Below are 24,521 nucleotides of genomic sequence, written 5' to 3'. Positions count from 1 at the left end.
GACCGTATTTTCCTCTGATGCCATTCAGACTTCAGGGACTGCCCGTTCACAGGCCATAGCCCCAAAAAGCCCCAGACAAAATCCAGCAGATCCAAGAGCAGCACTTCACACTGTTGAAGCTCCCTCAAAAAATTTGGTGAGAAACCCCTTTGCTAGTAATGCAGTTGTTTGACGCTGCATCTATTGATCTAGTCAAAGAACAGCACAACCCCTTCTTGGGAGCCCGCTGGAAGAGTAATATAGGGAAAGTTCAACATTTTTTATATCTCCAAATTACCGTTTTGATAAGGAGCTCAGGTGTCACCACAGATAGACATAAGCTATTGAGTTTGAAGAAATACCATTTGCTTTTAAAAGCAGGTCAGCATTAAAATGCAAGGAAAAGTAGAAGTTATACAAGATTTGATGAAGTATGTAGAACAGAGCCAGATTTTTTTTCTAGATGACCAAATCAGAGTATTTATAAAAGGTAGAAAGTAATTACTGAACCCTAGAGAGTTTTTTGAATCAAATATATGGGGTTTTTAAGTTATTTTTCCTGCCAATACAGTGTTTATTTTTTATTGTCAGAACAGTGGAGGAAACTTCCTTTGCTGATGCTTTTTTTTTCTTTTCTGTGGCTTGGGGATCAAATTGTTGATTTCCTACCAATCCCCAAATCCTCAAATTTTCGCTCTGCAGTTCATGTTTTGATGCCAACTGCTGAGATCCTTAACTAGGACTCTGGAATATCTATTTTCTTCCAAGCTTGTTGGGGAAAAGAAGCAGTTTTAATATTGTACTTCCAGGTGATTCCCAAATATTCCTGGAAGTGCCACAAGCGCACAGGAATGTTTTACAGACTTTTCTTCTTTATTCTCATTTTAATACTGAGACATTTTAATGTGTGATTTCAGATTGTTAAGATTCAGCAGTCTATCCATGTGTCCTGAACTAGAGTGGAGAAACGCCTTTTCTCCCTCCTTTAAACATTTCTTCTCCTATCTATTTCCTCTGCGTTGGCTAAGCACAGTGCCAAAGCCCGGCGGGAGTGAGTCTGTGAATGGTGTCATTTGTCACAAGTATTAATAGTTCTAGGAAATTACTGTTTGATGAGGAGCAGCACAGCAGAGTAACTCTGCGAGCAAATATGGGGAGAGTGGTTCGGGGGAAAAAGTATGGGGAAGGCAGAGAGGAGAAAAGAAAGAAAATGGCTGTATGCTTTGTGTTTCATTGGGACAGGTGGGGACAACGGATGAAGAATTCACAAGGACATTGTCTGCAGAGCTCCGTATTTGTAGAGCATTTCCAATACATAGATATAATTTACGTGAATTATGTCTCTAAGAGGATAAGCACACAGCAACTTGGAATTTGTGGCCAAGCTAATACAGTTCAGTACACAAGGGGGTTTGGGTTTTTGCCCCACAAAATACATTGAAGTTCAGAAAACCTAAGTGATCTGTGTTCAGAAGTCCTTTGGGTGGAAAGGACAGCCAGAAGCACCCAGTCTCTGTAGTTTCACAAGAGATTGCTTGAAGAGCCAAGGTTAAAACAAAATAGTATTGAGAACAGATAAAAAGAATTTGACCAAGCTGGACTACAAAGTCAATTAAGACTTTTTAGGGAAAGAGGTAAGGAGGGAACAAATTTATCAGCTGAAGGGCATGAGGGGAATAGGAAGGGATTTCTGCTTTAGCAATGAAAAAGAAAATGCCAAGGAAACAATGTATCCCTACTGCATGAGGAGGGAAATATAATTAATTGTTTAAAAACTACTTGATTTTGGACAAAAATACCAGTTGAAAAGAAAACATGCTACATTTCTAAAGACTATTTTGGGGGAATGCTTGGAAGTGATGCTTAGGCTACTAAGGGAATTATCTAATAATCTTACTGCTCTACTGACATTTATTATCCAAAAGTCATGGCAAAATACAAAAGTGCTGAAAGATAGAAGTCTGTTATACTTCCATTTTTAAAACTGAAGAGGGGATCGATCCTGACAATTACTATTGTTTTAATCTGTTTTTCCTCTGTAAATGATAGAACAGGTTTGAAGACAAAAGTGGCCAAACGTGCATTTATTCCCATATTCAGACAGAGAAACTCAGATGACTTCATGACGAACCCTTGGGACCATTGACGTCGGTGAGCACCACATATTCTGTGTGCTCCCCATCATAAAATGCACTTCTGTATCTAAAAGCCTTAAACTATTTGCAGATCATGAGATTTACCGCGCATATTTACAATCCCAGTCACCACTATTAGAATTATGAGATAAATCTATGCTTCCGTTTCAAAGGCTGTGATGATTATTTTTGATCCAAATGGTGCCCAAAATCAGTATCAGGACTTGGACACCCAGGATGGTTTCTGTACCTCCTGTCAGCTTCCCAGGAAGGCGAAGAGGCTTGAGGAATTAGTTTTCACAATCTGAATGGGAAAAACATTCGGAAAGTATAACATTACCTTTTAAAAAAGACTAAAAAATAAAAGAGTCTGCAGTCAGTGGGATCCTACCCCATGTTCTTATTTCAATATTCCTTTTTTTATCTTTTGAATAAGGTCATTTAAAAGACGAGGTCTGTAATGGCTTCCAGGGAGACAGAAAGGATATATTTCCTCAAAGATGAAACTAAACAGCAGAAATATTGTTACAATTGTGCTCTAGTAATATCTTGCTTTGCTTTCTCCATCATGATTTACATAGAGAGGGGTTAGTCAAGGACAGGGAGCACTCCAGCACTCCTCCGCTACCTCGGCACACGTGGTGGTGGTCTTTCCCTTCGGAGATGCCGATACCATCCAGACACTATACATTTCTTCTGGGCGCTATCAATATCTTTATTCAGAGTTTTATCCTAACAAAACATGTAAGGACAGAAGGCAGAAGCATAGCCACAGACCTGGCACGAGTTTATGAGGTACGATATACTGGACAGGTTACCTGCTGTTAGGATTTTGAAAAGTTTTCAGGCTTAGGAAATCTTCATTTTCTTCCTTCTTCCTCCTCTTTTCCATGTATAATTCTTCCTACTCTTACACTCTAGGAGAAAATTGGAACCATGATTAGATATGCTAAACTACTTCCACCATAAACTACATATAATTTGCAGCCTTTAGTTATTGCTGTTGTTTTACAGGTTTAGATGTCTATTTAAACCACTTAAATGGTGGCTGAGTTTTTTAAAATGTTTATTGAAAGTAACGTTTGTAGTAACAGTAAAGAAAATTGGATGTGGTGTGGATGAGATTAAAACATACTGCTTCTTAATAATATTTAAGGTGAATAATTTGGATCTTTCTTTTAATAATATACACCCTTTCTAATTAAGATACTTCTGTTTTACTCCATAATATTAGACAAGGTGGGGAGGGGAGAGCTCAGTGCAACTCTGTCACTGGAATCAGCCAAGAGGATTTATGCCACATAAATGGAGTATTAAAAAGTTGGAAACAAATGACCACGTGGAAGGGTGTAGTAAATAATAGCCTCTTGCCATTGAGCAGATCTCAACCCTCTGACACTGGGACTGCACGTAATGACACAGTGCTCTGCATGCTGGTGCCCTCATACTGAAAGGGTCTTTTAGGCACTCACAAAATACAACTAAGGACACAACATGGCAACAACTGACGAGGGTAAATAGAGCCTGTGCATGAAATATAAAAAATAGTGATGATTAACAGCTGCGAAGAAGGTGGCCATCTTTTTATACTACTTTTCTGAGAAGTGGTGACCATTTTACCTTGGTTTGACTGGGCTTGCTTTGTTACTTTGCATGCTCAGAGGTAATTGATAACTTTTAGTATTTAATGCTCTTTTACTTTCTTCACCCACCTTCTCTGGTGCAGCCAGTTGTTTTTCTGCCCCTTGCTTCAGGGTAGATTCGTCCTCTGGGGATGCTGGGACCCAGCAGGCTCTGCTCTGACAGGTCCCCCTTCCCCTTCCTAGGGCAAACAACAAAAAAAGTCTCAATAATGATGGCCATTATTAATAACAATTATTAATATTATGAATACTATAACTTCTTCCTATTAATACGGCTACTAATAAAGAGCTTGATCCATCTCACTACGGTGGGGAGTGATCTCAAACACAACCCTGGAGGTGCGCCCAGTCAGGCTGTGCCACCTCCAGCTGCGACGGGATCTTCCTTATATTCCCTTCGCATTGGCGTAACACATTGGGGGAATCTCCCAGGTGCTTGGTACCGAAGAGAAATGCTTTGCACACTACACACTTCTGTGCTCCTCTGTTTTTGAGTAAGCCTTGTTAGTGAATTCCCTCCCTTTCTCTCCCTGTAGCACTATATTAATATTTTCCACTGCATACATTAATATTTTCCACTGCACAGGAATCAAAAGCACTAAAGTCAATACAAAGGGAATACAGTAGGATGCTGTGCGGGAGCTGTGCGCTCTGGAGTGCCGGCTTCTCCGAAGCTCAGAGTCCGTGTGAGGGTAAAGCTCATACCAAGAAGAAATTCCTACAAAGTTTCCGGGCACTGACTGGTAGGAGATGATTCCTAAGCTCTTCTATCATATAAATAAAAAGTAAGCAAATTCAAAGGAAAACACTGTTGCGTTTTTATAAGTAAAGCGGAGGTTCTCGGGTGATTTTCAGTTTGAGATCCGGTTGAAGGTATTCAGATTTTACCTCCCTACCGAGAATGCTGGAGATCGTCTTACATGTTTGTTTTTGTACATGCTATTGTACAACCATGTAATAAAAATGAATTGATTTCAAAGCATGGATTGGCAGACTTCAAGAGAAGGAAACATAAAATAGCTGTTAGGATGTAAGTATTGGTGTAAGTGACTAATATTACAACCACGGACGTGTCATGCATTCTGTTAACCCCAGTCTCCATAACTAGAAAAAACACAGTAAAAATAACCATTTATTCATCTGGGATGGGAACAGTTAGCCAAAAGTAGAATTTGCAAGTTTTTTTACTTCTAGAAGAAATCAGTGCTGTTGCTGGAAAACACTTAGGTGACCCTGTTGGTTCAGAAAGTTTATTGGACATTTATTTTCACTGTGTGGATGAGGTGAAGAAACAGGAGATTTTTTTTTTTTGTGCCTATCTGTGCAATCCTTTCTAGCAAGCAGTGGACTGTACTCGGCATTTTTTTTCTAGGCTACAATAGCAGCAGTTCCATGATGCTGTCAATTGATTTCTTCTTCTCCTACTACTGCTCTGACACATTTTAACAGAGATGCAAGTATCTCAAATAATAAACAGGAAAGGTTTCAGCTCATGTATGTATTGTATATGCTGCTCTCTGTTCTGACTCAAACTCTTGTTTGAGTTCCACAAGAGATTTTAACTGTGCCATAATTTTGTCTGAAATGGCAGATAGTTGTTCTACCCACTATTTTGATAATTTCACAGGAAAATGATGGTGTATGTGCTTAATTCTGCTATTAGTTTTATTAAACTCTTCATATTAATGCTGTTTCAGCAGCGAGTTCCACCAGTGAGTTTTGCACTGTATGGAAAAAAGAATTTACTTTTATCAGTTTTACCTCTGCTGCCTTTCAAGTTCATGGAACATTTCTCTCTACTGCCTTATGAGAGTAATTAAGAGTCCCAATTTACTTTCTCTAAACCATTCATTATTTTGAATATCTTGATTATGTTCATTCATCTTCTCTGTAAATTAAAATGTCCTAGTACTCTCTGTTGCTCATTGTCTTATTTTGCCTCACACAATTTTCATTATTTCAATAGCTCATGTCTGCGTTTTTTCTGGATCTGCTTTTTTATTTTTATTTTTTAACTTGAATTCAGTACTTCAGCTGAAATTATCTCATTAAGTTATATAATGGTACTAGGTGAAGTTAAACCACTAGTGTTAGTCATTCATCTAACCTTGTTATATTCGTCAGAAATTTGACATCACGTCCTTAAGTAATTCTGTCACCTATAAACTTGGCGTCTCAACCTTCCTTCTTTTTGATCTAGATTGATAAATACATTAAACATCAGATCTGGTACCAAATTTTATGATAGTTTACTATTAATCTTTTGAAATATATCTTCTCTTTTACCTCTTTCTCCTCGCTTAGTTATTTTAATATCCCTTTTCTTTTAGGAACAGTCTAAAAGATTTCTTTTAACCACAATGTAAATTATCGCTTGCTTTCCCAGTATTGATTTGATTGGTTTTAAATTCTAAAAAGTTTCAAGAAATTTGTCATAAATAATTTAAAAAGGTCTGTGTATGGTACTAGGAATTTTAAAAACAAGCTACCTGGGGGCCTTGGATTTAAGCCCTACTCCTAATTTTTTACATGTGTACTCATTGTGGAACAGCTTGGGGAGGTTTCCACAGGGTTTGTGACAAGAGGATCTGCTTCAAATCAAGTGTTGGTAAAAGAAGTTGTAGAAAGAATCAACAAAATGAACAATAACAAATTATCAGGACTGGATGGTGTTTGCCCAGAAGCTCTGAAGGGACCTGAGGGGAAATAGTTGAACCACCAACAGTGGTGTGGGTGCTTGAAGCTTATGTAGGTCCAACATGAGAGTGGACGAACTCGTGGAAGAAAAACCCATTGAGAGTTATTAGGAACAAGGAGCTTCCTTTTGCGCTGGAAACTTCTGAACCACGGTTCTCTGAAAGCTTGAGAAATATTCTAGGATGTCAAAGTATCTGTTTGACCTCTGCTTGTTCATTTCTGTGGGTATCTGCTCTTGACCACTCTGTTTCTGTACAGGCATATGTCCATCCAATGCATCCATGTGTTTAATAGCAAACAACTGTAGTACAGTCTGGGTATTTCTAAATATCACACCAATCTGGCCCTTTACAAAAAGCTGGTTTAATCCAGGACAGTTGCTTATTGCAGTCTCTTTGCTAACTGTTGAGCCACAAAGTCTAAATACCTCAAGTGTCTGCGTGCTTAATCTCAGACTGTCAGGATGGAATAACGCAGCTCTTCTTCGAGAGGAACGGCACCTCCTCTCCTCCGTGTTTTCTTTGGAAAAAGGTTGAATAAGGCATAACATCCCAGCCAGTTGTTTCAAGGATGATAAAAGTTTCACAACCCTTCTCCCTGTTTACTTAGCATTGCTGTGCCCTAGATATGACAGTGTGTGCAGATCCAGGAGAAATAATGAAATCTATGGAAAGCAGACACACAGGAGAAAAAAGACATTTTACGATGGCAGCTTTATTCCCTGCTGTTGTTGGACTGCAAATGGGTACCGAGTTTGCAACCAAGGCTGAAAAGCATTTAAACTTTATTTACTAGACAATAAATAATACAGAGACTGTTTGCTGAAAGTTGAAGAAGAGAGCCGTCACCGAATTCTTGCGCTGTGGCTGGTGGTTCTTGCTTTTATGGGTGTCACTAAAATAAACGATGAGTTTAAAGTTTTGGAAGAAACAAGCTTTTTTTTTTTTTTTTTTTTTTTAATATGGAGGCCTAATTTGTCTTCTCTGCTGAAAAGGCCTGTGGGAATAAAACAGGTTATTCTAAACCGACTGCACCTTGTTAGAGATCATGCACTATACAACACCCTCAATTAGACGGCAATGGTGGAGTTGGAGACACAGGAGGTGGCACGGCACTCATGCATCTGTGAGCAGCTGGTGCCGGCAAACCTTTGAAGCTGATGTCATCCTACGTGGATCTCTGGCATTTGTGAAAATGTCAGGAAAGGATCAGGGATTTAGGAAGGGAGAGATGATCTCCAATTCTCTTTACAATTTCCTGTTTTCTCTCCTGAAAATAACTCTGTTCAAAAGGGTCCACTTCCAACAGGGGTGCATCATGCGTTGAATGCCAACTCTTTCTGCAGGTTTTCAAGCTAAATGCTGTTGGGTGCCCCTTTAGCTCATTCTAGAGTCAGTCCCATTCATTCATTTGCTTAATGCCCAATATCCGCTCTGAATTGTTAAACAGCAACAATTTGTTAGTTTGCTGTCAGGCTCATTATTCCCTGCGGGTTTCCCAGCCCTCCTCCTCCAGCATTTGTATATGTGTGGATCTTGGAACTTTAACGTTTTTAAATAGGCAGAGTGGAAGTTAGGAGATGATGAGAAAAAAAGTGAAGTGGGGAAATGCATGGCACATTGTGACTGGTTAGAGTACTTTGTTTATTTGTTTCTTTAGGAAAGCAGATAAATTCCATTGAACGCCTATTTTTCATCTTCTGTAAATTAGGTATCTCAGCTGGTTTTTTTTCTCCTTTGGTTGCAGGGTTTAGTATAAATAGTACCATCTGTGATCCAGTATACTTCCTATGTCATGAGTGCTTAGTGGTCAAGTTAATATTGCCTGAAGAACGACAAATTTTTGTGTTTCCTCCATTTATTTTTTCAGCTGTCATTCCAATGTTACAGTAATCATCTGGATCTTGTATTTAATTTTAACAACACTTTGCTCTCCTTTTTCATTCTAAGGTATCGCCACTCTATCATTTCAACTAAGCAGGTTTCATTATTCATTTCCCAAAAGTAAATTCACCTAAGGTGACTGAAGATGAGCTGGTAGCTTTTTCTACAAGGTCTTTTATTGTAAAGTAACAGATATATACATACAGGACACAGTCAAAGCTTTTGCTTTAACTACAAATCTTTTTCTGAAAAAACAAATAGACACTTGTGTAAATATTTGCCTTTGAGCTACTCTTTTTCTTTCTGGTATTGTAGACTGCAGTACAATACCAGAACGTGAGAAGTTCTCACAAAGTTTTCAGTCAGAGTATAATTTACTGTGGTCCGGCATAAATATGTTCTTTTTTTCCTTCTGAGACATTAGCATGCTGAAGCATATTTAAAATGAATGTAGAACAGACTATTGTAGTGGTTAAACATTAAAATAACATTGTCACAAATTACCCTTCATTGTGATTTTGCATATTCAGGGACCCACCCCATCTTCACTAGATGGCTCAGCTTCAGATCTTTTCCAAAATTTCAGTACTTCCTAATAAACAAAGAGGGGTTTTTTCCCCCCATTTCAGTGAAATAAGCATAGAGAGAAAATCAACAGTGGAGCCTTTTCAGGCTTTTCTCTGGATTTTCTCCGAAGGGACCCTAGAATTCTTGGTTCACTCAACGCTCCTCAGCCACTGTACCCCCGGAATATTTGCAGGGATATTTTCTAGGTGCTGCTCTTTTCTTCCTTTTTATATTGTTTTGCATCAAATGCCAAACTATTTTTCTACACTGAGTAATTTTCCAAAAGCACAGCTTGAACGTTTATCCAGGGGAATTATGTAAAAAAAGAGTGTTTTTGAAAGGCTCTCTTTCTTTCTTCAATTTATTAATATTTGATAGATTCCTTGAATAATTGTAGCTACATTTATATGTGCATTGTCTTTGGAACGTTACTTAGACATGGTAGGATTTCTTCTGAGCTGAAGTAGCAGAGCTAGTGACACGATCATGGTGGTGTGCTTTTTGGTTTTGAATGTGCATGGTTCTTCTGACCATCATCTTGTTCACCACCACGGAATTCAATCCCAGACTGCTTCTAAGATGATCTTCTTTAAACATCCAACTCATACGAAGAACGTTGCCCAGATCTCACATATTAATATTTTCACCTTCATTGCTATAGGTTCATGTTTGGAATGAAATATTTCAGATAACCTACACTTGCTGGCTTAGCTGAGCATGAGGCCTAACGGGTTTTTCTTCCAGATCACGTTCCTTAAGAGAGGAATTTTGTCTAAACCTTGAGCATTTGACAGCAATCAAGTGTTTCAGATTTTAGGGCTTGGTCTTCAGCTGGTGTAAACCGTCTGGGCTCTGTTGACCTCAGGATATGGTAGCAACATGCAGCTGCTGAGAATCTCGCCTGTTCTTTTTGAGGCTCTCTGAGCTTGTCCCTAAGAAAATGCTTTCATTCGCCATTTTTCATAGCAACTTGCCATTGAGTTAAATCACTGGAATCCAAAGCAGCCAAAAAGTTTGGATTGATTGTCCCAAAAGAGCACAGTTTGGGCAGCAAATACTAATGGTAAAGGCATTTCTATAGTCCTCTGCTCAGCAGTCTGCTTGACCAGGCACAGGTAATTTAGTACTAAAACTGTGTATGCCAGTTTGGGTAAGGAAATTTCAGGGGAAGAAATCCTTTTTGATTTCTGTGAACCAAAAACATCAGCAGTCCAAGTCATGATCACGTGAGTTTTGAAATACAAAATTGTTTTTGTATGTGTTTGATCTAAACATATTGTTAATAACTGTGAGCATAAGACAGAAACGTCAGAGCAATAGCCCTGCTGCAAAATGAGTTGGGTATTTTAGCCTGGTAACCAAAGGCAGGAGGGAAGGAGTAAGCCTGCTCTCACCAATCCTTTGTGATATGCAGTTTAGTTATCTAATCGATGGTAGTGATACAGGAGGAGGATCAAGGAAGACCACATTCCTGCTCCTGAGGACAGCACTACCAGAGAATAGTTCATATCAACTCCAAAATAGAAATCTAAGGCTGGAGTGCTGAATTGTCTTTTAGATCAGTATTTGACTCCTTTTGCTGGCTCCACCACTTTTTGGTGGCAGTTCATATAGTGGTGGTGACAACTTTGAGGTTCCCCTCTGTAGTCCTGCATTGGAGAAGCAGGTCTTTTGGCAGCAGACACAATTACAGCTGCTAACTCATAGGCTTGCCTGGTCCGGCCAATAAATTAGTGTAAAATCATTATCTCTGTTTGTTTAGGTGAACGACTTATGTAATAATTGTAAGATCGTAATATCCTGTCAACACAGGACTGGGAAACTTCCAGAGATGGTAAAGTAAATCTAAATGCAGACTTTGGTGCAGAGATAGTGTCCTAGCCCGGTATGGAGGTGATCTTGAATAGTTAGCCTTTATCCTCTGCCCAAGAGCATGTTTATTATTATCATAATCTTTTCAAGGAGAAAATTAAAATTATGTTCTAAGTACATACACTAAAACATCAAATTAACTTTTACAACTAACTGCTACATTCAAGGCAATGTATTTCAGGACTGCAACTGAAATTTTAAATGACTGTAGCTCCAGCAGAACTCCATAATCTTCCTTTCGTATCAATCAGTGACAGCTGTACAGACATTTATTGAAAGATAAATTCTGAGGCTACTTTAAACTTTCAAAACAGAGCACCATATTATTTTGATGAGGCTCTTGTTGGTAACAAGTGGACAACAAAAACGTGTGGGTGTGATTTAGATAAGCATTTCAAAAATTCAGGTGTTTTACTAGCTGCAATCCTTCAGCATCCCTTTCTGGTTTCTCTGTCTGTTTCTCTTACCTCCACCTGAATGCAGAATTTTTACACGAGCTGATATGACTTGTTTTCACCCCACCATCCTTCCAGGCTCTTGCATAGCCGGGCTGTTCTTATTTAAAATAACTCTTTCCAATTGAACTAGCAGGCTCTTTCCTTGCCTTTTAAGATTATTAGAGCTTTGAGATTTAACTTTTAAATTTGCCATCCCTCGCATTTGTATCACAGAACATGAAGTGTTGCATTAATGAACACATTGTTAATTGCAGTTTTGCATTCAGCATAGATAGAGGGTAAATGCTGTTAGAACCACTGGAATTTAGAAATCCAACTATAAAATCAAAGTTTGTTCATTAGTAGAACCTCAGGACTGTATTCTAGCGAAATTAGCTATTGCAAACAACTGCTGGACAATACACCAAGATTTCTGTCTTAGGCTCTGTCGATGTGACAGGATACAAGAGGAATATTAATGAGATCGCTGTCAAGGTCCAGCGTAGTTCTGTCTTGCATAAAGTAAGAAACTCTCTCTTCCCTTGTTTAAATACAGTAGAACAGGGTGAAGGGGAGAAAAAGAGGCAGCCGAGAGAAAAATTTCAGGTTTTTCAAATTTGGACATAAAACAAATGCAACTGCTGGATTCTCATGACCCCAGTGCTTAACCCCACAATGCCTTAATCTTTAATTTTCCTTCCAAAATAATGTCAAGAAAGGCACAGCATTATTTGGCACTGTTGACTTTTTGCCCCGAATGTATCACCATGAACAAACAAGCTTCCACCCTTTTCAAGTATTTGCTTAGAGTATTTATGAAACGAACACCTCATAAAGGTGTAGCATTAGCCAAAAACGTATCATGCAAGGAAAATTTAAGTGTTTGTTTCCCCCCACTAGATGGCCCTTCAGTGAAATGGCACGTCACTCCATTAACTGGCTCTATCGCGTTCGTGTTTCTGTGTTTTATCTGGAGTGTTATCTTTACGGTATCAAAATGTGCAGTGAAGGAGCGATCAGGAAGGAGCAGGTTTAAACAGCATTTGGCAATACTGTGGAATGTAGTAGGGAGAAAGAGAAAATTAAAAGCGGTGGCAAAGAATTCCCCATTTAATAAGAATTCATATAAGAATTGCCATTAAAGTGCTATTTCTTTACTTCGTAGAAACCTTGCAATATCATCTTTTTCCCTAGAATTATTACTGTAGCTCTTGACTTTTTTTTTTTTTCTGATTTTATATTTACGTTCTAGCACTGCAGCAGTTCATTATACATGAAAAAGTCTAATTCATTATATAGGTGGTAGTGCCAAAAAGTCACAGAAGGTTCAAAATGATTTTTATCAACTCTCAGTGTATGTTTGAGGAAGAACAGATTGTTGTAATATTCATGCTCACAGGCATGGTGTCTTCATAAACAGTGAATCTTCAGTGTTTTCGTCCGTGTGTTTGTATGGTTTCTATTGTGCCTACTTTCTGCTGTTTTAAATATGGAATGCTTACTAGGCGATAACATTTTATTGCTTCTTTCTTTAATAATCGTGACCACAAACACCATTTCTCTCTGTAAAATGCTGCTTTTTTAATAATTATGTGGTTTTGTCTGTATTTTAAAATCCTCAGCCTGATTTCCATTTGGGCATGAGCAATTATTTTCGGACCTATTTTCCATGCACACGTAAAGACCCATGTTAGAAGGTAGACTTTAGAGATGACGCGTTGAGCATTTGTCAACATTTGTAAACAACTGATAGCATCTTAAAAATGTGGTCACTGAAGGTGTGGTGCCAGGTAATAGGGGCAAAAGTGAAGCCCTCAGTTTAAAAGCTCAATTCTGGTTATCTGTGTAACCCTGGGATTCGATGTCCGATGTGAAATTGTGCCAGCGCTGTAAGGAAGCCTGCTCTCACCGTTTCTTTTCAGGGTAGCGTGAGTACCAGCCAGGCCTTCTCTTTTGTTGATGCTAAGGGGAGAACATATGCTGGTACCTGTCTGCCTGGCATGCCGTCAGTCACTATTTAAAATAACTGAGAATCTGAAGAGTTACGAGCTGGCTTACTGGAAGGGTGGAAACTTCTAAATCATTAAGGTCCCACTGAAAGGTTTTAATGTCTCTAAGAGTCTTCCCGTACTTTTTCAGTTTAAGAAGTGGCAAGACCAGATGATTATGGTACTCCACCAGTGGCAGCCTTCAAGAGGGAAGAGCGGTTAAAACAACCTGACCCTCTCAGTTCATTATAGACTTAATGGAGGAGGCCAGTTTCAGGTCACCCCACGCACCTTTCCAGGTCCTGTAAACCATTCAGCTCTACCTCATGATCGCACTTCCACAGTCAGCTTTAAGATAACAATATCATCATGGTTGTCTGACCTCTTTCCATTTCCCTGAGAAAAATGATAAAATAATGACTTACCTGTGTATCCATCACCAGATCTGAAGCCTTTTGATAGGGGCACAGAAGACCTGGAGGAGGTCAAATGCCTCCAGAGCTGCAATAGTGTTGGCTTACTATCTTCTTCTGAGTGACCTTCCCAGAAAGCAGAGGTTAGAGTCTGGGAGGTAATTGCTGAGGCCATTAATCCCCAGTGACAGGTTTTTGAGTAGCGGCCAGACCATAGGATGGTATTCAACAGTCGGTGTCTGCATGCTCTCACTGGGAGGTACTAATGAATCCTGCCACTAAAGGGCTAACGCATTTCCTACCGGCGCTCCTGGGTCTACTTTTGTTAGTCTCCAAAGGGAGGTCTACCAGGGCATTGCAGCGCTGCACATGGCTGAGACTCATGCTGGGGGACAACACAGGGCCTATGGCTGGGCTCTGCTTTGGAGACCAGTTATTAATTGAAATAATCTGCAGTGTTTCCTCATGGAAGTAGTATTCTTCTGTTCAAGTAATAGAGATTGACGGGCTTGTTACTCAAGGTGAAGGGGTGATTAGAGAGGTTCCTCACTGATAGCTGTGGGGCTATGCTTTTGAGGCCATAGGTAGTTCAGCGTGACACAAGCAAAGAAGAGCGCGTGTGGTGGCCAAGTGACAGGACCGTAGCACTTACAGCATACCAGGTGAACACTTTTGCTCTCGGTGGTGGCTTCTTACCCTCTCTCTCTACCTATCACAAGTTAGTCTGGCTTTGTCTCAGTCACTTTGGTTTGTACAGAGGTGCTCTATCATACCAGCTTGGGCAAGAGGGGTGTTTTTGGAAGATCCATCTGGAGCCTCTGTCTTCCCAGACAGCATCTCCTAAAAATTTCAAAATTTATTTCTATTCTTGAAACTCTCTTATGATTTTTGTTTTTATGATCTGTGCCTTTCTCTCCAACTTAGCAGTTATTAATAAGACAGTTATCCGCCATAAAATATTCAGAGCTTTATTCTCTATACTAAAAATGTCTCCTTTCACTTAAAGCTCTTTTTTTTTCTGGCTTAATTCCATTAACTTTATCAAAGTTTACTTTTGAGTCTGGCTTACTTATTTCTCCTGCTTTCCCTGTCTTTTGAAATGTTTGTTTCGTAAATGCACTTTAACCCCTAGAGAGAGGTTTGGGGTTAGAGATATAATCCTTTCCTAAATGACCCTATTTTATCATGGGATTGGAAGCGTAGTCCACTGACTAAAGAGACTCAGACAACATGGGTTGTATTCAAGGTTTCATGTGAATCAAGCTCCACACAGTCTAGAGCCAGTCATTTACTTTGTTTTGCTTTGGCTTCACCAAATGTAAAATATGGTTGTGGCTGAAAATCAGTATACAAGAGTTAAGTGTTATTATTGGCCAGCAGTATATCAATCTGTAATCTACAGTTTCCTATAAAGGAGGAAGAACGTGGTCTCAGTCTTTACTTTGGGTTCATTCCCTTTTGTGAATTCAAGTCAGACTATCAACATCAATTTGACTTTGCTTTCACAGTTTATGCTTAAAGCCATCCCCTAGCAAACATCTTGCTTTCCAGATACCTTAAGCCTACTGCAAACAAACAAATAATGGAAATTAAATAGTAATAAAGCTGTTGTTAGCTTTGTATAATAAATTTTATCTACTATTTAAATGGCAATTATTTCCAGAAACTTGGCAATTGTAGCCATACAAATGATTAAATTGATTCCAGTCACAGCCTATCTTTCTTTGGAAAGGAAATACCAGTAGTGTTTGAAAAATGGATTATTAAGAATCTTGGTTCGCTCAAGGTGGCTCATATGTTGTATTTGCTAACACAGCATCTTGCTGGAAGAAAGTAAGTGCAGCTTTTCCCTAGCCCAGATTATTTTCTCCACAAATCTTTGGAGCAGGAAATAAAAAACAGCTAATAGTTGTGGGGCATGTGGAATTAGTTTAAGCAAAGCCGAACCCTGATCCTTCTGACCGCCTCCTCTTTCCTGTGCTGTTTTGTCTATTCCTGCCTCAGAGTATGTCAACAAATTTTCTTTAAGCTCAGAAGGTGGAGGGGGGTGGAAATAGTGATTCTTTCTGTCTCTTTCTGTCTTTTGGGGTTTTTTGGGGGGGGTTAGGGGAATGATTTAAAACAGATGTGTTTTCAAGAAAAGGTACAAGTTTGTCTTGTAAAATATTTGTAAAGAAAAACAGCCTCAGGACCTCTGAACGTAATCCCAGTTGAGTTCTGGAGATGTCACAAAGGGTGCTGGTTTTGTTACAGTGACATAATTCTTTTCTCACACAACTTAATTATAAATCAAGATAACTTTACAGAGAGGGCAGAATCTGTTAAACAAAACTGAAGAGGCAAAGTGTATACGTATTTGAAAAGCAGAAAAATACCTGTGATTTCTGTATGGCTTATTGTTTGCTTCTGCTGTATGAGAAAACATTGTTTTCATGTTTCTCCAGTACTGGAAGTATGTGTTTTACATGAAAGAATAGAGCAGGTACCTCTTTCCTGATGACAAATGAAACACACTGGATCAAATGGATCAAACAAAATGGATCAATGATCACTGGATCAAACACAAATGGTGCACACTGCTGCACCTCCTCTGAAGCTGTGTACCTGAGGACAATAATGCTCTCATTGCCAAGGCTTCAAGAATGTAATAAATATTAAGGAAATAACTTCACAAATGACTCGGTGTTGCTGTGCAGCACTGGATGTAGTTGGTATCAGTGGTTGTGGTTATGGTCATCCTCAAAAAACAAAAATTTTTCTTCATGATAGAAATAATTATTAATCTTGACTGAGAACATAAGCTCTTTCACATTGCCTGAGAAACTGGTGGGTTTGCTGTCTCTCAAGTGTTTGTTTTTTTAAATTACACTCAATCACTGGAAGCAGTTTTGCCATCTCTGTCTGTCTGTCTGTCTCTCTCATGATTGTTTATTTTTAGACAATCTGTGTTCTGTAGCTAAATACTTTCAACACCTTCACAAGAAATCTTGACAACATAGTTGCAGAACCAGTATCGCTGAAGTAACTTCAGATGATTAAATGTTAAATTATGTTTTCCTCATCCAATCTGGTTTATTAAGACAGCAAAAATGACAACAAAATAAGTGAATCAATATCCTGTCTGCTAATTAAGCATCAGGAGAAGAAAAGAAAAATTAAATGCAACATTCGCTAATTTCTTAGGTGCTGGACTTTGGAGTCAATTACAGACACTGTTGTATTGTGAGGTTTGTGATGGCAAAATCTTGAACAACCTTTTTTATCAAATATTTTGCTAATCTTGAAATATTTTTCTTTCCATTTCTTATTTTGAGAAAACACTAACCAAATTCAAACTAGATAGGGTAATATGGCATCAATCCATTGAAAATGTTGAACACAAACTTTTGACTTTTATGTGTAGTCTGGGCAAAAATGAAGAGAAATTGTCATTTTTTTCCATGGGGATGCTTCATGTTAATTCCATCCAACACAGCATTTTTTTGAGAGTGCTGTTGGCTCTGCGTGGATTTGATGCTGCAGCCTGTCTGGTTTTAGAGGTAGAAAGCTATCGGAGGGAAAAAAGAACAGATCATCAGAGTGCGAGGAGGCCCAGTTGAGGAATGGTCCATGGAGTGCATTGGTGTACCCAAGCAGCACCTTGTTGGGTTCTTCTAGGAGGCAAAGTCTGCTTGAGCTGGCAGAGAGAAGGACAACATTCGCTGATGGCAAATCTATCAAAGACCCCAGAAAACGTCTCAACGAGGGTGGTTCCTGCTTTTGAGGGACAAATGGTCACTCTGTTTTTGAAAAAAACGCCACATTTTTAGGGGCACAAAGGCTCTCGATAAATTTAACAAAAATGAAATTATGGTTAGACTTCTACGTTACCATATATTGATGGCTTTGTGAATAAAGGTCCAACAGTGTATAGAAACCTGAGTAAGTAAGGAAGTAATTAAATTACTTCCTACAATGACACTCCGCTGCATCTTTCATTTCGTCCATGGCTGGCATTTTATATGCATTTGGAGCCATGGGCTGCACTAATCATATTGTAAAGGCAGTCGGAGTTACAGCTTCCATATATTTCATGCGTAGCAGCACTTGAATATTAGCGAGGAAAAATGAGAGAGCGAGCGAGTGCATGCTCACCAGTCAAGCAGAAAGGTAGAAGATGGGGGGCACGGGTACGTCTGACAACTTAAACACGTATTTAGTGGCTCGCCTGCCACTGAATGATGTGCACAGGTTTGCCTGGGGTGGAGTAAAAGAAGCACGGAGGATGTGTTGAAGGACTGGAAGAGTGGCTGTGTGTAATAGATACATAAAACTATGTATAAAATAGTGGCGTGTGATACAAAATGCTGAATATGAGTGTATCTATCTTTCCCAGTCTAAAATGCCTCTGATTGTCCCAGTTAAGCAGAAGAGCAGCACATCTTCATATCATGTCCAGATGACTTTGCTGGGCCTTTTCTGTTTCATTCTTGTGGTCTGGGCCAACGTGGTCTGAAGGAGCAGGGAAGGCGAAAATCCCATGTGGAGCCTCGCGAGCCGGAGGGGATCGTGTCTGTAGGAGTGAGGTGTTTCTGGTTTCTCACTCAGTGCCTCCCACAAGGAATCTTTATCTTCCTGGTGCCTACATCAGCGCAAGAACCAGCATTTCGACAAACTGCCCTTAGTCCACCTTTTGACTCTTATCACTTAAGAGAGCACACAACATAGGAGGTTGGCACTTTCAGCATGTTTATAAACCAGAGACCTGGCTTACTGAAATATGTATTTAGAAACCAATGCAATGACAAACAACATTGTGTGGTGCTCAGCTTATATACTAAAACATATCTGTTGTCAATATGCACTGCTTAAAGGACAAGAAAACACTTTCTGATGGCCGGGTTTTACCAATTACTTTTAGGTGAATCTGTAACAGATGCGCTTTTGAAACTTAACTGATGGGACACTTGGTCCTTGTCCTACAGTCAGAAATTCTTTTATTCAACTACTCCTATTCTTTTCTTTAGGACAGTGAAAAAAAAGGATTTATGAATAGACTTTATGCCATCCAGGAGGTGTGTGTCAGTGTCCAGAATATCCTTGATGAAGTGGCTTCCTTTGGAGAAAGGATCAAGAAGTAAGTGCTGACACAGGTGCTGGATTGCTCTCTGATACTGTTTGTATTTTTTCCAAGCTGGGGTACAAAGTGTTAGACCTTTTTTCTTTTCTTTTCTTTTTTTTTTTGTGGGGGACTCCAGTTTTGGATGATCCATTGTTGAAACTCATCTATATTTACTTTGCTTTGTGGAGGCCCTCAGTTAATGAAATTCCTGTCATATTAATTTTGGAATTTAGATATATATTAATTGGGAAAAAAATCAGAACTAGGACTTTGAAGTAAAACAGAAAGAAAATCTTGTTTTGAGGCCTAACAGTAGTTATTTAAAAGTAATAATAAAAAATGCAGCTTTGATAAAGGAAATAAGCAGAGCTGAATAGGGGTTTCAGATTTTAAGGATATACGTATGTTCAGTTGCTGGAAGCGTTGTATTTATGTGAGTTAACAAAACCTTTCCTCCTAGAGCATATGTAATTTGTAACACCTAATACATGATATATAAGAATTGCCAACAAATTCAGGCCTTTAGCAAGAGAGCTTCTGAGATTTATTGCAGGAAGTTTGGTGTATTTTTGGCATGGTCAGTGAACAGCAGTGTAAGGTTTATTATTTGAGATCAGACGGGTTCCAGAAAGACATCTTCCAGCCATCGGCTGTGAAGCAGGGACAGGATTGACTTGGCTTTCTGCACCCCGAAAGCCGAGAGCATCTCGTCCTCGCCGGATGAGAAGTTGGGAGCAGTGCCTTCGCAACCGCCTTCCCGCTGCGGGCAGAGGGTGCAGGCAGAGAGATGACCCGGGAGCCACGCCGTGTCAGAAAACCTTCACAAGAGGCTTTGCTGTAAATCTTTGATTGACGTGCGCAGCGCGTCTTAGAGGAGAGTTAAAGCTGTGTGTTCCCTTGTTCTGGGTGCGATCTAGGAGTGTAAGGCACCTGTCTCATCCACTGCTGGTGCCGTCTGCAGTGCATTGGTGTTCCAAACCTATGAGACCGTAGCCTGTGCAAGGGGTACAGCCCCAAAATAAGTACTGAATTTTGGAAGTGAATTTTAGGAAACTGATGCATTGGGTGGAGGTCAACCTGCAGGAAACAGGAGGATCATCTATCATGTTCTGCCTTTTAGTTTTAAAATCTATCATCAGCAATGGCAAGCATACCAGAATCAGGATGAAGAGGAGGTTGCCATTTATGCGTTTAAGAGCAAAGTCCCTAATAGGAAGGCCTGGGAAACATTCCCATGGGGACACTTCCAGGCAGGCTATGTTCACAGCAGCAGAGGCAGGCGCAAGCACATTGTACTGCACAAGTTTTCCAGACAAGCAAAATGAGCCTCTCTCTCAAAGAAGTCTTTTATCAAAAGGCTGTTTGTGGAAGTTGTCTTGATGATTAAGTTTTTCTAATTGTGCATTTTGGAAGTAGGGTTTGTTCTATTATGTACCAGATGAGAGCAACAGAATTTTCTAAACTGAGTGAGACCGAATCTTCCTATAAATCTTTGTAATTTGTTCCTAAAACTATAATGGGAAACCTGTACTGAATGCTGTGCTAACACAGCACATAAGGAGGTTTGCTAAGTGAGGAGCCAGTGTTCCCACACATGGCGTGTCTGTGATCCATTGCACAAAGCCGAGTCACAGGAACATGAGCAGACCCTCAACCTTCTGTTCATCCCAAATGCATGCAGAAGAGCGGAAAAGAGCAGGTGTCCCCTGAGGAGAAAGGGAGCGATCCTACACCAAGTGACACTAACATAATGTTCACTCTGGAGACATGTCAAAATTGCCAGGGAGAAAAGAAGACAAATAAACACAGGAAGCCAGAGCTCATTATGAAAAATATGGCTAGCAATTCAGATAATTGCAATTATTCAGCCAGAGAAGCCAAAATAATGTAATCACACTGATTGGGCATGTAGCTAGTGGTAATACTTTAAAGAGTATCATTAGACTATTTAGAGCCAAAGCCACATTTTCCTTTTGGATAAATGTCATGCAACACCTTTGACATTGTGATGCCTTCATGGAACGATCCCGTTGAGCCAAGCTCCCTTTGACCAGCGTTCCCGTGGGACATACACATATACTGGCCATCTGGCCTTTCTCTCTTCCCTGCACACAGAGGTTGGAGAGCCACAGCACGGCTGTTTTGAGACTCGTTAGCTTTCATTTCCTCTCGGCCCACACCTCAACCTCTGCAAAACAAGGTGATCAGCAGGTTTTTTATCACCATGTAGAGTTTCAGACCCCTATTAAGGATGTTTTGATCCGGGGCTTTTTTGGAAAGCTGATGTCCTGAAACTCTGATGACATCCCAGAAGTTCTCTTCCTTTTAACCGTAAAGAAATAATTTTTATTTTATTAGATTTTATCTGGAATGATAAAGTTTTTCTTTGCTTTTCCTGCAAGGTACTTTATCTTATGCCACTCCCTCCTTTTTTTTCTCCTTTTTTTTTTTTTGCCACCCAAAGTGTTTTTATTTCCTTCTTTCATCCACTGCTGTTGCATTATCCCTGTCTTCAGGACCGACTGTTCTGTCCCCTCCTTCTCCCTAACCCTCTCCTTCTTAGGTGCATGGGTGAGTTTCCAGCTTTGCATACCCGCACACTTGCCTTTTCCTGAATGTAACCCCCAAGACAGAAGGGCTCCTGTGGGCACAGGACGCATCAAGCAGAGGGGAAGGTTTGACGTGTGCTTGCTCAGCCTTTAACTGCTTGCTCTGTCCTTATGGTAGAGTAGGGAGGAGATAAAACAGAAAGCCTTAGCAGTACTCTTCTCTGACACCCTGCCTCTGCACTGGCATTGAAGAAGGGAATCTGGGTTGCTTGTGTGGGTACCTTCTTTGGGGAGAAGGGAAATGTGTGTGTTTTGCCTGATGCTGAAATTGAGGGTGGGCACAGACATTTCCGAAAAGCAGAGCAATGTCTCCTCCGGAAGGTGTGCGGAGCTGGGCCAGGGGGAGGTGCCATTCAGCAGGCGAGTGGGTGAAGCCAGGACCTCCTTTCATTTCCACTGGGGGTGGGTCCAAGCCCAAGCTCGCCCTGATGTCCAGCATCCGTACATTCATTTGTAGTTTCAGTTTGTTCTCGCTCATGGAAACTGGCACTTCTCCCCCTGTCCTGCCCATCATTTTTTCTTTTATTGGCTCTGTCAGGTGACCACAGTTCTGACTTTTGTTAATTTTTCTTTTAGTACATTCAACTGGACTGTCCCATTCCTGAGCTGGCTGGCGATTGTTGCCCTCTCTGTGTTCACCATCATCCTGTATTTCGTTCCACTGAGATACATTGTCCTTGTCTGGGGTAAGTAAAGCCTTTTTTAACTGCCTGTGCCACTTAAAAAAACCTGGTTTTTAAGGGATGACTTACATTGTCAGTACTTTTCTGTATTTATGGTCATGAAGCTGCCCCATGATGGAAACAGACAGGTTAGTTAAAAATCACAACTGCGTAAAGATTTAGGCCCACCTGCAAAATGCATTTTTCTTGGTTGGCATTCTAGACTTCATCATACTATAAACATGTAGCCATGAGGATTCTTCATATATCAAAGTGTAGCTTTGTCTAGATATTACTCTGATTTATTTTCACCACTTAGACACAAACAGAGGCATTTCAATCTATATAGTGCATTTAGGACAATATGCCTTTTACTGCAGTACTTTATCTTGTGAAAGCGTATGTAAACATGGCAACAAGAAACCTGTTTAAAGGGTCACCTTTAGTCCGACAGAAAGGTGTATGTGGTATTTGGCTGGTTGATAATAAACAGAAACTGGGGGGGAGGGGGAGGGTAGGGGGGTGGAATCATGATTGATCCAAGCTCTCACTACTTGTCCTTATATTTATTCTTTATACTGATTTTAAACAGCTACTGTTACCACATCTGTTGTAAATAATGCTCCAAGTTTTCATTTGTACATTTTTTATAGATCTTACACCACCAGCAGCTGTACCTTTATTCAGTAGCGCAGACTTGTAAAGAGCACTGTCTCAATTAAATCTGTGTCTAGATTTTCTTTCTGAAGAAAAGAATAACATGCCTTTGTAAAAAATTCTGAACTCAAGAGACAACATAAAATCACTGACCTGACTGCAGAGAATGTATTTGTTATATATCAGTCAGTATTAGTAATATTCTTACAGACTCTTCACAAATAAATGTAGCAGAATGTACAAAATGGAGAAGAACCAATATGGAGGATTTGAACAAAAATTTTTTTTAGGGAACCGAAGAAGCAAGTGTCTTTTCCTGTCTCGGAATTTCACTTATTCCCCACATAACCTGTGTCACTTGGGTGCAACCCAAACTCTTTGTTCCCAAAATTTCATTCTTCCTAGTGCACACAAGATGGTAGGCCTCTTGTTACTGAAGTTTGAAGTACTTGGTCTATGTCCTTTTGCTGTCGTTTTTCAGACAGATCTGGTATCTTGTACACTTGCTTTCATACATCCCCTTGATTTCATGCAAGAACCTGAGATTATAATACCCTGCCAAGACCCACAAAACTATACGGGCAGCACTGTTGTTTGAAAAACTCCTGACACGTACCCCTGCGATACCCCGGGAGGGGTCACACTCCCCTAGAAACGTCTGTGTTTCAGGTAAGGCAGAGCCATGACTCCCACACTGGAGTCCATGCCTCCCCAACCATGGATGGATAACGTAAGCACAAGTTATTGTAAATGGACCTTGCTCTCTCTCCCTCCATCTCTTCCCTGCCTGCCCCTGAGTTATCCAGTCTATCTAGATCCGACTTCAAGCACCTTTGTTCACTAGAGGTTTCAGCCCCACATTGTTCTCCTCCATTTCAGTGTAGGTGGCTTCTTGTTGAGCGGGTGTCTGGGGGTCCCTTCTTTAGGGACCTATTTCTCTTGCATTGGGCCGGGAGACCAGACAGGTACTGCATAGCTGCAGCTCCAGCAGTGCAGACCTCCTCGGGGTGAAATGCGTTCTCACAGAACCATGTCGCGCTTTGTGTAGCTTTGAGCAGCTGTCCCTTCAAAAAATGTAGTATTCCAAACGCATGCCTGTTTTCTCCATTATTGTGTGTTCCTAGCCTCCCCCACGTATATACATTTCTTGATTCCATTCATCCATCCTGCGCTTGAAAGCAAATGACCTCTGTTGTCCGACTTCCATCCATAGGAAAGTTTGAACTGGTCTGTAGCAGCATCTACCCATTTTGTTCTTTGGGAAGGCAGGAGTTTTTAAATGAAAAGTCCTCCATGTTATGGCTGGTCTTCTCTATAGCTGCCTTTCTTCTGTGCATCCATAGGGACTGCTTCTTTTGGCCTGCACTGGCAAGAAATTCTCAGTTCTTTCCCTCCTGGACATGTTTCTCCCCGTGGAGACTGCTGGTCCTTGAACATGTGATGCGTTAGCCATGGTGGAGCAGGAACCACCTCTGCACTCTAATCCCATTCGTTAGAGTGCAGAGCCCTGGTAACAGCTGCAGCTGTTTGTGTGGAAAAGAGTATAAAGAAAATTATTTTAATGAGAAAATTTTCAAGCTTTTGGAAAAGACCTAATCACCTTGTCGTATTTTACTTCTCCTGTAGTGTCCCATCTCATCTGTTCGGCTCTTTTCTTTTCTTGAGCCTTGACCATGATTTATTCTTGCATTTGCTTTCACGGGGTGACTGGTACTTTTCTTTGTCAGATGTGACAAGGTGAGACCATATCAACTCCTGAATTCACCCATGTGTGGTTCAGTGGCCACGTGCAATGAACAGTGGGGTAGACCTTGAATTTCTCAGTCACTTGCTGATGCAAAGGATCTTCTTGAACAAAGGTGTTTGAATCTCAGATAT

General features: G+C 40.2%; 1 protein-coding gene across 4 annotated transcripts in view; it reads left to right on the top strand.

The window, feature by feature from the left end:
- MCTP1 (multiple C2 and transmembrane domain containing 1) overlaps positions 1-24,521 on the top strand; it is a 297,668-nt gene that overhangs the window by 268,824 nt on the left and 4,323 nt on the right. For all 4 annotated transcript variants that reach the window (XM_076362433.1, XM_076362434.1, XM_076362432.1 and 1 more), the window contains 2 exons: positions 18,621-18,730; positions 21,901-22,010. In XM_076362433.1, coding sequence (XP_076218548.1) covers positions 18,621-18,730; positions 21,901-22,010 — 220 coding nt within the window. The remainder of the gene's footprint in view (positions 1-18,620; positions 18,731-21,900; positions 22,011-24,521) is intronic.

The sequence above is a fragment of the Aptenodytes patagonicus genome, chromosome Z (genome assembly GCF_965638725.1).
Source record: "Aptenodytes patagonicus chromosome Z, bAptPat1.pri.cur, whole genome shotgun sequence".
Classification (NCBI taxonomy): domain Eukaryota; kingdom Metazoa; phylum Chordata; class Aves; order Sphenisciformes; family Spheniscidae; genus Aptenodytes; species Aptenodytes patagonicus.
This window is presented reverse-complemented; position numbering and strand designations above follow the sequence as displayed.